Source organism: Podarcis pityusensis, assembly GCF_964106645.2.
Source record: "Podarcis pityusensis genome assembly, chromosome: 8".
Lineage (NCBI taxonomy): Eukaryota > Metazoa > Chordata > Lepidosauria > Squamata > Lacertidae > Podarcis > Podarcis pityusensis.
In genome coordinates, this window is record NC_138033.1 from 65,893,752 (window position 1) to 65,910,208 (window position 16,457).

Sequence of the window (16,457 nt, forward strand, 5' to 3'; positions counted from 1 at the left end):
CCCCAACCCCAGAATCCAAGCACTGCCCCAGACTTCAAACTTGCAGACGCAGCGCTGTAACAAAACACCCCATTTCTCTAGAAGTGGGGTTCTCCGCAACCTCTCTGTATAACCTTAAAAATACCTCTGACATGTTGATGTCGTACAAAGAAGGGCAGATCTCAAATTGTGGAAGAAAAGGTGTGTCTATGTGGGAGTTTATAGACCCCCGACTTCAACCCCTAATTTTAACCATATCCTATCTCCTCCCTGCGACCTTTTTAACGCCCCCACGCCCACGCTGTGGGGACCAGCATAAAATGTAAGGCAGCCCCTTCCATCCAATCGAACGGGGTTTCTCCTTCGGCAACCAGAAATACCAAAGCAGACAAGCAGCCCCTGGAACGTACGAAACAGAATCAGAAAGGCTCCTGAGCTCGTACAGAGCGCATTTCTGTAGAGGGAGAGAGGGAAAAGGCTGCCCGGGTCAGAGCGAGGGGTGGGGCGGGTGCAGGAAGAGAAATTCCCCCATCGCAGCCTTTCCAGAGGGGGAAAGGAAAGCAAAAGCGAGAAGGCACTCTGCTCATGCTCAGAGGCCTCTTTGCCACTCACTGTCGAAAGAGCCGCTCCATGTCCTTGATCTGCCTCCGGGAGAACTCGCGGAACTCGGTGTAGGGGCTGAAGACGCGGTGCTGGGCGCCGCCGCCGGGCGAGAGCTGCGCGGGGTCGTTGAGCTCGGTGCGCCGCTGCAACTTGGCGCTCAGCTCGCCGTCGGCGCCGCTGTCCAAGGCCGGCGGCTCGGGCTCCGGTTCGGCCTCCGGGTGGTGCTCGGGCGGCTGCTGCTCGGCTTCGCCATTGTGCTCCTCCACTTGCAAGCGGCGGCTCAGCTTATCGGCCAGCTCGTCGGTGGCCATCGCGGACGAGAGGCGACCAGGAGACGAGCTGATCCGGCCCGAGCGCGCCTCCTCCCGCTCGCTCGCCCGCCAGCCGCCGGCTCCGCCCCGACCCGCTGACTGGGCGCGCCGCGGCGCGGATGGGCGGCCGCCGGACGATGCCTGCGCAGGAGACGCCCAGACAGGCGGGCATGGCAGCAGCAGGAGGAGGGGGTTTCTGCTAAGGCTTACTCCCGAGTAAGCCTGTAGGGAATCGCAGTGCAAGGAGGGAGAGGGAAAGCAGGGCTTGTGGGCAGCAGTGCTGGGGGGATGGACTCCAATGCGCCCTCTGCGGCTTACTCCCGAGTAAGCGTGTAGGGGATCGCGGTGCATGGAGGGAGGGAGAGAGGGAAGGAAAGAAAGAGAGGAGGGACCCACAAAATCCACCAGGGCTTGTGAGCAGCAGTGCTTTGGAGATGGACAAGAATGTGTCCTATGCGGTTTACTCCTGAGTAAGCGTGTAGGGAGTGGGGGGCAAGGTTGGGGAAACCCCACAGAATCCACCAGGTCTTATGGGCAGCAGTGCTTAGGGGATGGACTCCAATGCGTCCTCTGCGGTTTACTCCCGAGTAAGCGTGTAGTAGGGGATGGAGTGCAAGGCTCTGGGGAGAGGGAACTCCATCCTTGAATTCTCTGGGACTGCTTCCCTAGTAAACACGCACCCTGGGGTGCATTGCTTGGGAGTGATGGCTTTCTGTGAGGCCTGCTCCCAAGTATATGTGCAAAGGATCCGGGTGCAAGATGGACAGGAGCCCCAGAGAACCCGCTAGGGCTGGTGGACAGGGGTCAGGCTGCAGTGCTTGGAATGGGTGGCATTGTGTTGTCTTGGGTTTTGCTCCCCCAATAGGTGTGCAGTAACGAATTACCTCTTTGCAAGGCAGAGCATGCAAGGATTTGGGGGAGCTGCTGACACCCCACCAGGCTGCAGCATGGGGGTCAGGATGGAGGCAGGTCACAGCGTCCCTCCATAGCTTCTTTGGAAGAGCGGGCTGGGCCAGAGCTGACACTCAAATGGGCTAAAGTGGCCCAATCTAGCCTGATCTAGCCTCTGTATAGATGGAACATCCAGTAAATCCTCTCCATCAGATCTTGGTCCATGTTGCACTATCATCAAGGAGGGGATCTTCCTTCTTCATCACAGGCCTCAACCTTCACTCAGCAAGAATAACCAGCCACACCCCAGTAGGACATTTGTCAAGATGATGGTGTCCAAGATCATATGGGGGAAACCAGGTTGCCGAATCTCAGAAGAATGTCCCTTGCAATTTACAAGTGTCGGAGGTTAAGAGCACGGTGATGAGCTTGCTGCATCAGGCCAATGACCCATCTATTCAGCATCCTTTTCTCAGTGGCCAACCAGATGCCCTGTGGGATGTAGCAGCAGCAGCAGATTTGTAGGAGATATTATCAAGCCAGCGCCATCCGCTGACCTTTTCCTTGGTGACATTTGTACAATCTGTCTGGAGACTCATCAGTGGGCATCTTGTGGAGTGGGTTGGGGGTGGGGGTGGCGAAGATGGGGCAGATGTTAGTATGCAGAGATGTAAAACTGCTTACAAGCCCTGTCCGTGCCCCCCCCCCCAATTATTTCTTTTAAACTACAATGGAATCCTCAGTCCTGATTGTGAAAGAATTTTTTTTTAATGTTAAGGAAATTAATTGCTTGCAGAGCCATGGACTCAGTTTAAATACTTGAAAAATCAGTGCTTTTTTTTTGAGAGGAGGGGCAGCTAAATATTAAAGCCTCTGGCACAGCTTTCTAGCTTCCATACTCTAGTGTAGGATCCCCCAAGATTCCTGCATTGCAGGGGGTTGGACTAGATGACCCATGGCGTCCCTTTCAACTCTACAGTTCTGTGTTTCTAACATGATACTTGTGGGCACAAAGGTTCCTGGATGATTGTCACCCTTTCTCACTTCCTCTTCCAGTGCAATGTGCTCTTGGAGGCTCAGGCCAATTCTGCCAGAACCCATTTCCACGCGGAACTGCAGAATAAATGAAGTATCTGCGTGCTTTTCTTACATTCTCTCTTACATGTCTCTCTGCAGGGAGAGAAGTGGCTGGAAGTTCGGAGCCCCCCCTCCTTGCACTTGCTCACCTGGCTATTTGGGGTGGGGTGGGGGGCTGGATTCAGTGTGCTCTCCCTCATTTGCTGTCAAACATCTGAGTGGCAGAATCAGCGATGGATGCCCTGCTAATTTAGTTGATTAATTCACAGAATAATCAGATTAACGCCACAACAGATACCTAACTTCTAGGTAACAGAAAAAGCAAAGGAAGTAGTGTTAGCTTAATACAGTGGTACCTCGGGTTAAGAACTTAATTCGTTCTGGAGGTCCGTTCTTAACCTGAAACTGTTCTTAACCAGAAGCACCACTTTAGCTAATGGGGCCTCCCGCCGTCGCTGCGCCACCACTGCGCGTTTTCTGTTCTCATCCTGAAGCAAAGTTCTTAACCTGAGGTACTATTTCTGGGTTAGCGGAGTCTGTAACCCGAAACGTCTGTAACCCGAGGTAAAGGGTAAAGGTATTGCCCTACTATGGATTCTGGACTAATCCAGTTAAGACTACAATCTCCTCCTACGTGATGTCTTAAGACCCTGACAAAATGCAGTCTTCGCAGCATCAACATCAAGAAAGCTTTCTGCCTATTTCCCTTTCTTCACTGCTTTTCCTGATGAAGAGTTCTGGAGATATTGAAATCTTGCTTGCAGTTTTTATGATAGATGAGTATTTTGACTGGGTATTTTGGTGTTTTTCTAGATATCGAAGTCCGACGGATGCACCAGAACTACTCTGTAGAAAGCAGTTGAAGTCATCCGTGTGCACATTAGTATATCTTGCTGGGCAAGATAAAGCAAACGGCAAATTCAAGAAGTAAGAATAACGATAAACTTCCTTTTCAAGCGGTAGCAACCAAACTTGTACACACACAGTCTGTTCCAAATGTGGCCACATCATAGATCTGAATAAGGACATTTACATACAGTATATGCAGTATTTTTATTATTTATTTCAGAATAATTCCTAACAGTAGCACAATTATACATGCTCAGAGGCATAGCTGTCAACTTTTCCCTTTTCTTGCAAGGAATCCTATTCGGAATAAGGGAATTTCCCTTAAAAAAAGGGGAAACATTGACAGCTATGCTCAGAGGAGGCTGGCTGTTGAGCCTCTGCATGCATTACTGCTCTGGGCTTGCAGTCACCCTCTGTGGGGTCATTGTGGTCTCCACATCAGGAGTGGTATCAGCGTCTAATCACTGCAGATATGCAGCAGGGTGACAAGCCCTCCTTCAAAGGCAGCCAGATACATGCTCTGCCGTGGATCTGGGCACACACAAAGGGCTTTTTAGTGACATTAGGGCATATGGTGGTAATGATTGCAGGGGGCTCCTTGGATGGGGAAGTGTTTTTGCTTGGGAGGGGGGACACAAAACAGAGGCAGGCAAATTGCTTTAAATTCCACTTCGCCTATCCACTGCCTCTGACATCTGAGTTCTGATGAGCTTTCTCCTTTCCAGCTCAGCTTCTGTTTCCGCTGGAATCCCCTGCAGCGGTTATAATCCTCCGTTTGTGACACAGGAGCCTTTGCTGTGCAAGGGATTATGACGTCCCAGCGCTGGCATTCTTAATACTGATTGCCCTGGCAGAGCTGGGTCACGCAGGAGAAGCGGCACTGCCAGCCTCGAGGGTTCAAAACCATAGTTTAGGCTGTTTGTGCATGATGTCCTTATTTGACAGCGACAGCCCTGATTTTTTAATGCTCGTCTCCAGAGAAATCTTTCTTTTGTCTTTTTGTATCCCTTGCTATGCTTTTGTTAGTGTATCAAAATAAGACAGGGCATTAAATGCATCCTTAGAAAGTGCATTGAAATAAAAATCGTAAGTGCAGAAGGGGAGATTTTCATTGGGGCTTAAAAAATAAATAAAATTAATAATAAATACATAGGGGTGCCATTTTCTTTGGGACCACAGTGCATATGGAGGGGAAGTTTATGTCTTCCCTCCCCAGCTGGGATCCCAACAACCCACCCACCCCTGGTTCCACTATTAGCCTTAAAGTAAAAGTCCCCTTTCCTTCTTCTTGTGGGGAAAGAACATAGGCACTTAGGAAACTGCCTTTACACTGAATGAGGCCTTCGGGAGAAATGTGCTCTAAAATGCTGACCATTTTTTTGTGTGCACACTTAAAAACAATAGCTGCAAATTGCTGTGGAAATGTGGAGAACTGAACTTAATAAGAACGGAACTGAAAAAATGAGAAACTGAAATAATATGAAATTGACATATTTCTCCATCTCTGTGCTGGAAACAAGCCTTTGATAAGGCGTTGTTATGAGTACTGCCCTGAGGGTTTTTAGCATTGCCACTCCAGCCCTCTGGAATCAGTTGCCAATGGAAAGGGGACAAGTGCCTGGTGTTTTTGACATCTATTGGAGATGTTTTTGTTTAAGAAGACTTTCCCTGAAGGATGGCCTAGTCATTTTACGGAATTAATTGTACAACTGTAGAGATAGTATTATTGCTTTTAGGTAATTTACTATGTAATCTTTTGTAGTCTATCTTGGTTTTATTATACATGGGTATGGTAACTTTTGGTTGCAAAACAGTTTAGGAATCTGCAAATAAAAAGTAAAAAATCCCATTTGGACTTGTGCAAAATGCTCACCCCTGTAATCGTACAGCTTGATCCCTTCGCAATCGTGGCAAACCAAGATTTGTACCCACACAGATCTGAGTCCAGATGGAGACGTGCTCTTCTAAATAATGGCTTTCTGGATTTCACAGAATGTTCATAACTTGGGCGCTGTATTTTTGAGATTCCTGGCAATATGCATTATTTGGATAGCTTTGATTTGTGCTTGTTGCTGCCTATTTTGACAACACCGAGGACGGTAACAGGTTGGTTCCACATGGCAGTTCTGGAGAGTCAGTGATTTCCTAAGAAAACAAGCCCCCCTGTCTTCATGATAGGAGGCCAATCTGGATGAGTGGGGGATTTTATTTTATTTTATTTAAGGATGGTGGTTTAATCTGTTTTGATGGATGACTGGGAGTGGTGGCAGTGAAAATGGGAAGAAAACCCTTTTCTGTAATTGAAAGTGTGAAGCTTTTCATTAACGTAACAGATTGTTTTATGGATGGCGGAATTATCAGAGAACATTTTGAATGGTATTAGAAGAGCAAAACTCATCTACAGCAAAAGAGGGAGATGATGTCAACGTCTCACTTAGAGCCTCAAGACGCAGATGCCAGGAGTTGGCTGCTGGCAAGGTCAGCTCGCGGAATTGCTGGGAACTAACGGGGGCCAGCAAACGGTTATTTTTGGAGGGTGTAATTAATGCTAACGGAACATGAACAAATTACTCCAGAATTTCTACTGGGAAGATCTGATGCCAACCAGTCTTCGCAGAACAGATGGGGATGGCTGTTGCAAAATGTTCCGAGGCAGAGGAGACGTGCAAGGTTGTGCGCTGTCCTGAAATAAACCCTTGTATATTGCAGAAAGAATGCAGATGTAGCCAAAGGGGCTCTGGAGTAAACCAGAAAGGTTCTTGGTTATCAGCACATCTGTATGTAAAACATCCTAATGATTTCTCCCAGGAGATCAATTCCCCTGGTCTTTCCCTGGGCTTCCCCCAACTGCGAAGGCAACAGTTATCAGTGACACAGTTCCATCTTTTATATGTGCTTTGTATGCCACATGTCTTTTATCCTGTCCAAGCACTGACCAGGCTCCGGCCTGCATAGGAACACAGGAAGTTAACCCCTTCCACCTTTCGCAAAGTTTAGGAACATGGGAAGTTTCCTTATACCAAGTCACACTGTAGATTCATCTTGCTCAGGATTACCTACAATGGTTGTGGCCAATGCTTTTTTGGGGGCGGGGTATGCAAGGGTACGCATAGCCCTAAACATTTTGTGAATCTTTGTACTTTTGTCCATTTACTGTATTTATTTTTCCTGATTTGAACTATAAAATGGTGATTTTCTGGAGTCAAAATAAGAGTACCCCTAAATATTTTTTTAAGAAAAAGAAGCACTTGTTGTGGCTCTTCAGGGTTGAGGACAAAAGACTTTCCCAACTTTATGTAGAGATGCCTCTGAATGAAAAACTTTCCCTTTGTAGGACTTACTAAAACTCTGTTGACTCCAGATCAGCATTTAGCCAACATTCAAAGCTACTCCTTTGTGAGCTTGGTGCTTGGTATCTCCTGTTTTTGCTAGCTGTGGTCCTGGTCACCTGCTGTCTAACTTGGTGCCTTTTCCCATGCTTGGCCGAAATACTCCCGCAAACCTGCGTCTAAGATGGGAGGCAGATTTGGAAGAGACCTCAAGGATCATCTAGCTCAACCTTCCCACCATGCATGCATGCATAATTAAATAAATAAAATCTGTCAAATGATGATGTACAAAAGAACCAGGTCCACGATTCCAAAAGATGGGATTCCAGATTGGACAAAAGGTTGCATCCAACCAAGTCCTACTCAAAAGTAACACACTGAAATTCATGGACCTAGGTTAGTCATGACTACCGCCATCAATGGGTCTACTTTGAGTAGGACTAACACTGGATACAATCCACCTCTCTTCCCTCCCCCACAAAAAAAACCCTGTTACAGGTGTCGGAAGATCTTAAGAATTTATACATAATTTTGAGTGGAGTCTCTATACATTTCTCGTAATCAAGATACAATGTACCATATATGAGTATCATCTGTACAAATAAGTCTATACATATATGTATATAAATAAATTCTGTATAATAAGACACCAGGTGTTTTATGCAATGTTGTAGCAGCATCTTCTATTTACAAGCTTAGACAAGGAGCTGGCCAGAATCTTCCTTCTCTGTCGCTTTCCTTGGGTAAGCAGAATTGTTCCTACGCAGAAGTGCTGCAGTGCACTCGTTTCTTACAGGTTGCTCCTGGCCCCGCAACCACCTGCTTTTCAGGGAATGGTTTCTTAGGGGCTGCCGTCTGCAGACAGAGAAGGGAAGATACAGAGCAAAACGCATGTGTGTGCTTCTACATTTATACTTTAGCAAAAACGGTGAGTCAAATGCCTGTCAAAAACCAGCTTGCAGGGATAGGGGCAAAGAGCAACCGAGTAGGATTGAATTCTCCACAAAGGGTAACTTGAAGGGTTTCAGTCCTGCTTTCTGCAAGCTCTCAGCACACCAGTGACTTCCCTGTGGATGTACTCAAACCAAGCAGGGTTAAACTCTCTGCCCATCATCAGATGAACTCAGGGATGGGCGTGCCAGCAGGCTCCTCCCGGGGAAAATGCTCACACACCCAAACCAAGCAGGACCAAAATCCTTGCCTATCAGATGATGTGCGAGGAGCTCGATCTTGCTGCTGCATTCCTACCTGCCCCACACTGGATATCACATATGACGCCAGTTGTGGGGCAAGTGGTGTGGTTTGGGGAAAACAGCCTGGTGGGCCAAGAACACACAAAACAAATTTGAAGGCTTTCTGAAAAAGCAAGCAGGTTTCCACCAATGATATCCCTGCTCTTCAGGACCTCCCCCTCCCCACTTATATTATCCAACTATCTTCATTTATGTCTTGTCGGCTAAGAGGCACTCTTACTACACTGGCCGGGCAATTTCCTACCTTCCTATCCCTGAATTTCAGAGTGCAGGCGTAACATGACGAAATCTCACTCTTCCTCTCCTCTAACTGATTCTAGGGTGGAAACAGCAAGGAACAAATGGCAAATCTCTCTCTGGCAAAGCAACAGAGCTAAGAAACAATGCAGCCTTTGCTTTTCTCCAAGCTGGGTTGGTTGAGTGCGCTGGAATAAGTCTCTGTGTTTTCAGTTAAACTGGCAGGGATGTAAGTCAGTGAAGGGCTGCAGCCTAAAGCAATTAGGAATGTACACTTGTGTATATAATTGTCACCAAACTCAGTTTGCAAGTCAAGCCCCAGCAACCTGCTGCCTTTAATAAGAGAGAGAAAGATGCCCTAACAATACTCCATCTCTAGCATCGGGGATTAGGACAGAACTCGATGGCGTGTGACTATGGGTTTCTCCAAGTACAGGGATTTCTCATTCCTTGCTCCTAAGTGATGCCTCCAAGTCTGTTCACCCTACAGAAATGCAGAAAGAGAAAGGCTGCTTCCATACTAAGGTCTCCTTAATGCTGTGGAGGAGATGCTTTTCAGCAGTCAAGCTGAACGTGGAACGAAAATGGCACTTAAGATAGTGCCAATAGATCTGGAAATGTCTATCCTGGTGCCCAAGATGCTTCTATCATGTTCGTTCACAAGTAAGTTCCATTCTGCAAAGGTTGCCTGCAACTTAAAAGCTTTCCCTGCTTGCGTTGTTACTCATACCCTGGTTCAGTGCAGCCACAGGATTATTGATCAATCCCCCCCCCAATTAGCAAGTTTAACAGCATGAAGGAAATAAATAAGGAGAGCAGACCAATAAAACCACTCTCCAGGGAACAGGAGCTCATTAATTAAGCAGCAACTAGTGCTGAACAGGAAGCAATTACAGGGGGCGAAGCTGAAAGAAGGAAGTTTCTAATTAGAGGAACAGAAAGTCCTGAAGGCCCTCAGCAGCACTTTCCCAGTCAACTGGCACTGCAGTTACATTTTAAAAGGAGGGTGGTCATCGCAGATCAGGAGAGAGACACAGAATGCAACATATTGGTGATGGCATTGTATGACTTTTCTGCAAAAAATGACTGAAAGGGGGGTAGTAATTTCAGCTGAAACAGCTAGTGTAGACAAGGCAGTTCTGATTGTAGCAGAGTGCTTTACATGCAGAAGGTCCCAAGCTCAACCCCTGACATTTTCAGGTAGGGCTAGGACAGAGCCCTGTCTGACACTTTGGACAGCTGCTGCCAGCTAAGGCAGACAATACAGAACTAGATGGACACATAATATGATTTGGCATACAATAAGCTTCCTTATTGGGACATGGGTGGCACTGTGGGTTAAACCACAGAGGCTAGGACCTGCCGATCAGAAGGTTGGTGGTTCGAATCCCCGCGACGGGGTGAGCTCCTGTTGCTTGGTCGCCGCTCCTGCCAACCTAGCAGTTCGAAAGCACGTCAAAGTGCAAGTAGATAAATGGGTACTGCTCCAGTAGGAAGGTAAACGGTGTTTCCGTGCACTGCTCTGGTTCGCCAGAAATGGCTTAGTCATGCTGGCCACATGACCCGGAAGCTGTACGCCGGCTCCCTCGGCCAATAAAGTGAGATGAACGCCGAAACCCCAGAGTCAGTCACGACTGGACCTAATGGTCAGGGGTCCCTTTACCTTTAAGCTTCCTATATCCTACAGTGTGCTGCTGAATGGTAAGACAATCTGTTGCATAGTGGCCTTAGCTGGCATTGTCTTGCTTAGTGGGCAGGTGGTCTACAGACTGGGCAGAGCAACCCACATGCCCCTGAAACTGAAAATCAGATGGCGGCTCGTGCAACCAGGAGGATCCCCAATCCTGATACTCGTGGCCATGGAAGACAAGCAGACCAGGAGAGTCTTCCTCTTCCCAAAACTCACCCTTACATTTAAACACTAGCCTGGCAGCCACAGGCGACCAGGGGTAGCATGTGGGTGAGCACACAGAGTTCCATGCAGAAGAGTGAGAGGCTGGCAGGAGAATGTTCCATCCCTCCTCTACAGCCAATGTGGAAAACAAGTGGGATGCTAGGGGAAAAAAGCCCCTTCCTTGGCACCCAAGAGACACAGCTCTCCATTACCCTTTCTGCTAGCCCCTAGCAGGGAAGTAGTATCTTTCCTGCAGTCTAGGAACTTGATGGGGGCGGGCTTACTTACAAGGCTGCTTGAACTAGCTTCTGTGCAAAGGGTCCCTATGTGAAAAAGACTTTCTCTGTCCCTTCTGCCTCCTGCCTCCTACCCCCAATTGACTGAATCCTGTTCTCCTTTCGCCCCGTGAATGAAGCTAAGCTGCATTCTCCCCCTGGGATGATGGCTACCCTTCAAGATCTGGCCCTAAGGGGAAGGCACACACACCCTCCCCATTGCTCAGCCAGTTTTCCTCCCCAAGGGGCAAGCAAAATACAAACACAGCAGCTGCCTGGAAGATGCTGTCAAATGACACCTGCCCAAGTGCAGAGGTTGCTAAACGGCCTTCACACCGGCAGTGTAGCTGTGCAGAGGTTTGCCAGTGGCGCTGTGGATCTCTGTTACCTACCTTATGCTGTTTGAGAGCCCTGTTCAGCTTCTTCTCCTGAGTCAGCTGCAATTTAGTCCTCTCCAGAGCTTCTTTCAGCAAAGCCTTCTCTTCAGCTTCTCGGTAGATCTTGTCAGCCAATTTGGCCAGCTCAGACTGGCAGGCTTGCAGAGTCTGCTTGTTTGTCCTGTACAATGAGACAGACAGGGTAGCTGGAAGTTGGTGTGTTGCAAACCGCATTATAAAAGGGAAACATCACCCTGAAGCTTACAATAAGCGAAATCTGTAAGTCCTTAAAAGTTACTAATCAACAAAAACTTAGTAACCAGTGCTTGAAATTCCCCAAAGCACTCCTGCTTGGTCATCTACAGGAACTCTTTACTCGCCTATAGACAATGTTCAGGCATGAGGCTATATTTAACTGCACTAAGGACACCGCTGAGTGGATGGTAAAGAAACACCCAGAAAAAATGAATACATGCCACCACCCCTCATAATAAATGGAATGAGCTTCAATCATGACAAATTTATCAAGCACTATCTTATCTATTTCATTTCGTTTCTGAATCCCTTTCCATGAAACAGTTCAAAATTAACAGAAACATGATAAAATCATTAATTAAAAAATGAAGAATAAAAATACATATACAAATAATTTCAAATCCAAAACAGACGCAGACTAAGTTAATTTATCAGGCGTCTCCCCTTAATTAAAGGGCTGGTGCCATGCCATTTTTATTGCAATCATCTGTTTTTTAAAAAAGATATTTCATATATATATATACAGAGAGAGAGAGAGTTTTAATTCTATTAATGTTTAGTTGTTTTTGAATGACTGGTTTCCTGCTCCCCTATGTTTTTAGCTGTTCTTATTTTATCTATAAGCTGACTTGAGTCCGTCAAGGAAAAAGGCGGGGCATAAATCAATACAAAAGGCTCTTTGAAAAAGAAAGGTGCCCCAAAGACAGTGTGTGCGCGTGTCACCTTTGTACCTGAACTGCCCGACGTCCCTTTCGTACTCTTTCAGCAGCGACTCTTTCCTCTCGAGGCGATCCTTGAGCTTCCTGATCTTGTCAAAGAGCAGCCCGAGGTCCTTCTGCCGTCGCACCCCGAGCTTCTCCCTCTCATCGTAAGGAAGGTGCTTTACCGTCTGCATCCCTGTCAGCTCCTTGACGTTCACCAGGTTGGCGAGATCCTGGATCAGGCTGAGGTACTGGAGGGAAAGAGCAGGGAGCAAACTATCGGTGAGAATGGCAAGATTTTCCCAAGCTGGAAAAAGAACCCCCACTCTGAAATCAAGCAGATGTCTTCGCTTTGCATTACCACTGGAGATGCAGAGCTAAGCGAGCAACCCACTTGTGTTCCTGATTCACCCACCTGTAATCCATAGGAGGGCTATGATCAGTACTATGCAGTCTCGTAAACCAGAGGCAGGGTACCTTTTTCAGCCTGAGGGCCGTACTCCCTCATGGGTAACCTTCTGGGGGCCACATGTCAGCGATGGGTAGGGCCAGAGGCAGAATTGGGTGCAGCCACAGATATGACTCTTACCCTTGTTATGTCAGAGGTTTCTACACACGGCCGACCCTACATACATCTCCCTGTATAGTCCACCCAGGCAGACACACTTGAGCCAGAGGAAGGAAGCGGAGGTGGCCTGGCAGGAGTTCAGGTAAGAGAAGCCTGGAGGGCCACATTTGGCCCTCTGAGTCTGAGGTTTCTCAGCCCTGATGCAAATGAAGGTCAGTGTCAGCTTCTGGCACCTTTGGGAATTTGCTGAAGCCAAGCTGCCCTGGAAGGGCATGCCCATCTAACCCTAAGCCATGGTGGTAGAGGATGGTTCTGGGCATTGTGGTAGATTTTTAAAAAAACTTTTAGGTTGCTCACAGCCACGTCCTGCAGACTGCAATGCGGCTGCCTGCTGACAGTCTTGCCACCATCATGGCAAGGGTAAGCCTGCTGAAGGCAGGGGATGTGGTGGGTACTTGAGGGCACTCGCTGATGGGCGGGCTCAAACCTGACACCATCACTGATGTACGCGCATGGTAATAACAGTATTTGTAGCATCCTCTCTTGGGAGCACATCTCTGCCCCTAGACACAGATCAGGAGAGGACTGCATGCTGTGATGTCCTCTGCAACATAAAGCCCCCCCCCAAGTACTTTAACACATTCTTCATTTTCATACCATGTTCTCACTGAGGTCTAAAGCGTCAGCCATTTCCAGCTTCGCAGTCCTCTCTATGGTCAAGTTGGGATCTGTTCTGGAAACACTGCTTTGAAGCTGGGAGGGTAAAGGAAACAGAATCATAGCATTGTAGCTCCAACCCCCTGCAATGCAGGAATCACACCTAAAGAATCCATAGCAGATGACTGATCCACCCTCTGTTTAAAAACCTCCAAGGAAGGAGAGTCTACCACCTTCTGAGGGAGCCCATTCCACTACCAAACAGCTCTTACTGTCAGAAAGTTCTTCCTAATGTGAAATAATGTATTCTGAAATATTCAGAATAGATTATTGAGGTGGGAGCTATGGCCAAAAAGACATCAACAAATATTCTTCCTTCCTTTCATGACACGTTTTCTAAAAAAAGCATCACCAGGATACCGTGCATTGTTCAGTTTACCTGATTAGCATCCGCTGCTGTCATCAGGGTTGTCACCTGCTCCTTCTCTGTTCTTTCATCTCCCTTCTCAGCTGGGCCTTTTTTAAGCACTCTAAGTGGCTCTCCAATTCTCTCTTCAAAACCTGAGAAAGAGAAGTCGTACTGTGCCACTTCCCGTTTCACTTGAAACTCACATTAAACACGTTTTGCACAGGATGAAAGATTCCAGGGAAAAGAGGGCGAAGACTATGGGGTGGAGTGCTTGGAACTAGGGCACAACAGGACAGGGCCAGGTTCAAATCTCTGCTGAGCAGGAAAGCTCATTTGGTGATATGGACTAGACACTTTCTATCTCACACGATTCAAAATTCAACTGGAGAAGTGGTGAGCAGGTGTTTAATCCTTTACACACACACAATGGCAATTCATTAAATTGCTCTCTTTCTATTAATTCACAGAATGGGGCAGGGAGTCTGAGGGCCACCTGCCAGTGGTGGGTGGAGCCAGAGGCTGAAGGGGTTGGAACAACAAATGTGAATTTTTACCTCTTTGAGTATCTGCAGACACTTGCACCATTCTCTCTGTTCTCTACCCGGGCAAGCAAAGAGCATTATCAGACTTCAAAGACTCAGTCCCGCCAGGCAAAAATACTCAAGAGGGTGCAAAGCAGGAGTGGTGAGGGGCATAGCTTGGGGAGAAGGGGTGTGGCTGGGGAGCATCCCAAGGGCCAGACAGAGGAGTGGAGGACCACATTTGGCTCCTGGGTCTGAGGATCTCCACCCCTGCTATAGAAGTTTCTGATACAAGGATGTGGTGATGTCTATTCTGGGCCCCTGGAAGAGCCCACAGAGCAAGGCAGGTGTTGCAGTGCTATGAAGAACTCCTCATGAGCAACTCCTCATGAGGTGGAACTTAGCCCTTTTGAGCATTTGTACCTGAATTTAGGGACGCGGGTGGCGCTGTGGGTTAAACCACAGAGCCTAGGACTTGCCGATCAAGTTTCCTGCTTGGCAGGGGGTTGGACTCGATGGCCCTTGTGGTCTCTTCCAACTCTATGATTCTATGATCAGAAGGTCGGCGGTTTGAATCCCCGCGACAGGGTGAGCTCCCGTTGCTCGGTCCCTGCTCCTGCCAACCTAGCAGTTTGAAAGCACGTCAAAGTGCAAGTAGATAAATAGGTACCGCTCCAGCGGGAAGGTAAACGGTGTTTCCGTGCGCTGCTCTGGTTCGCCAGAAACGGCTTAGTCATGCTGGCCACATGACCCGGAAGCTGTACGCCGGCTCCCTCGGCCAATAAAGCGAGATGAGCGCCACAACCCCAGAGTCGGTCATGTTGGAATTCTGCCTGGGTCAGAGGAATGTGCCACAGCGTAGCCACCGGCAGATATTCCTGTCGACCTCCCCGCGTCTCCCAACCTCTGCTGATAAGCAGGCGAGGTCCGGCGATTCTTCTCAGATGTATGAGAGGAACACACCGTTCTTCCTCTCTCCCCTTTGGTGTCCCCAGGGAGGGGAAAGAAGCAGACAGAAAACTATTTACATCATTTATTTCTGCCTCTTACATCAGTACAGAGAAACATGTCTGCTCTCAACAACAGCAAGAAGTAACTCCTCCCAAGTACATCCAGTACGGGTCATATGACACACACACACTGAGCTAACATCCGGTGCTCAGTACAGAATGGACTGCCCCTTTGTTCCCATGGCAACAGTCACAAACATCCTGTCTGGCTTTCCAGCCACAAGCAGCTGGCTGAGCTGCTGGAGCCTTTGCTTGCTGCAGCATTGGTGCTTTATGGTAACATACTCCCCCTAAAGTATCAATGTGTGCTGCGAGCAAAGCGTCATCCAGAGAAGAAAACAAACAGTTGTTATATTTATAACATTCCCCTGTTGTTTCAGTTCCACCCTTGGAACTACCCGCCACTGGTTTAACCAATGTACCTCTCTGGTTGTGTGACTTCGCATTACCTTGGTTAACAACTCTCTGTTGTGCCTTTGTCTCTGACTCAGACACAGCTTCAATCTGTCCTTGGTCGTTTACAATAGCAACATATGCAAGGTTAGCAAACTCCTTTGAATACCTCTTGGGTGGTACACCCTTCGTTGCTCTCTCAGACCTACGTAAAAGTTGCTGCTCTTCTCTGCTTTCTGGTTCAGCCTCTGAACTCTCTGGAGAACCAGTAGCAATCAGTGGTTCTTCCTTCACCTGTGAAGGTCTATCCATTGTGTGAGATTTCCTCTCAATGACTGTTACAACTGAGCTGTCTGAGCTATCGCTGTCATCATCAGTACTACTGAACTCAATAAGATCAAACTCATCATCATCATCTGAATCGTGTCCTGTGGGAAAAGTTTGTTCTACAACCCGCTCCCGCTCTGGAGCACTCTCTAGGAACTTTGTGAGAATCACCTGACCAGATTCAGACAAAATTACTCTGTAGAGACCTTTTTCATAACCCACGAAAATGCCTCTGGCATTCTTTACACCACCTGGAGCTTCTGTTCTCACATGAGACCTGAAAACCTTAAAATAGGCAACAGAAGGTTTTCTATTGAACAGTTTCTCAAAAGGAGAACATCCCAACTCTGTTGAGACTTTTCTCAACCACACATGAAGATAGGACGCTAGTGATTCGGCCCAATATTCATGTGGCAAATGTGAACTCAGCAATTGCGCATTCATCCCCTTTTGCAATTCTTTGTTCACTTTTACACAGACCCCCTTGTTCCACGCTTCTTGCGAAACTGCCACTTTGTGGTCTATCCCTTTTCCATCCAGG

General features: G+C 47.7%; 2 protein-coding genes across 10 annotated transcripts in view; both read right to left on the reverse strand.

Moving 5' to 3' along the window:
• EFHD2 (EF-hand domain family member D2) overlaps window positions 1-952 on the reverse strand; it is a 29,088-nt gene extending 28,136 nt beyond the window's left edge. For both annotated transcript variants that reach the window (XR_013989412.1, XM_081016288.1), the window contains exon 1: window positions 592-952. Coding sequence is in view for 1 of the 2 variants with exons in the window: in XM_081016288.1 (XP_080872414.1) it covers window positions 592-893 (302 nt within the window). In the remaining variant the exon portion in view is untranslated. The remainder of the gene's footprint in view (window positions 1-591) is intronic.
• A 6,743-nt stretch (window positions 953-7,695) lies between these two features.
• Window positions 7,696-16,457, reverse strand: part of FHAD1 (forkhead associated phosphopeptide binding domain 1) — a 41,353-nt gene continuing 32,591 nt past the window's right edge. For 7 of the 8 annotated variants that reach the window (XM_081016016.1, XM_081016017.1, XM_081016021.1 and 4 more), the window contains 6 exons: window positions 13,696-13,817; window positions 13,257-13,352; window positions 12,062-12,282; window positions 11,091-11,256; window positions 8,537-8,608; window positions 7,696-7,894 (listed from right to left, as the gene is read on the reverse strand). In XM_081016016.1, the coding sequence (XP_080872142.1) occupies window positions 7,799-7,894; window positions 8,537-8,608; window positions 11,091-11,256; window positions 12,062-12,282; window positions 13,257-13,352; window positions 13,696-13,817 (773 nt within the window). In that variant the 3' untranslated portion in view covers window positions 7,696-7,798. The remainder of the gene's footprint in view (window positions 7,895-8,536; window positions 8,609-11,090; window positions 11,257-12,061; window positions 12,283-13,256; window positions 13,353-13,695; window positions 13,818-16,457) is intronic. The other variant, XM_081016019.1, reaches the window with a different exon arrangement.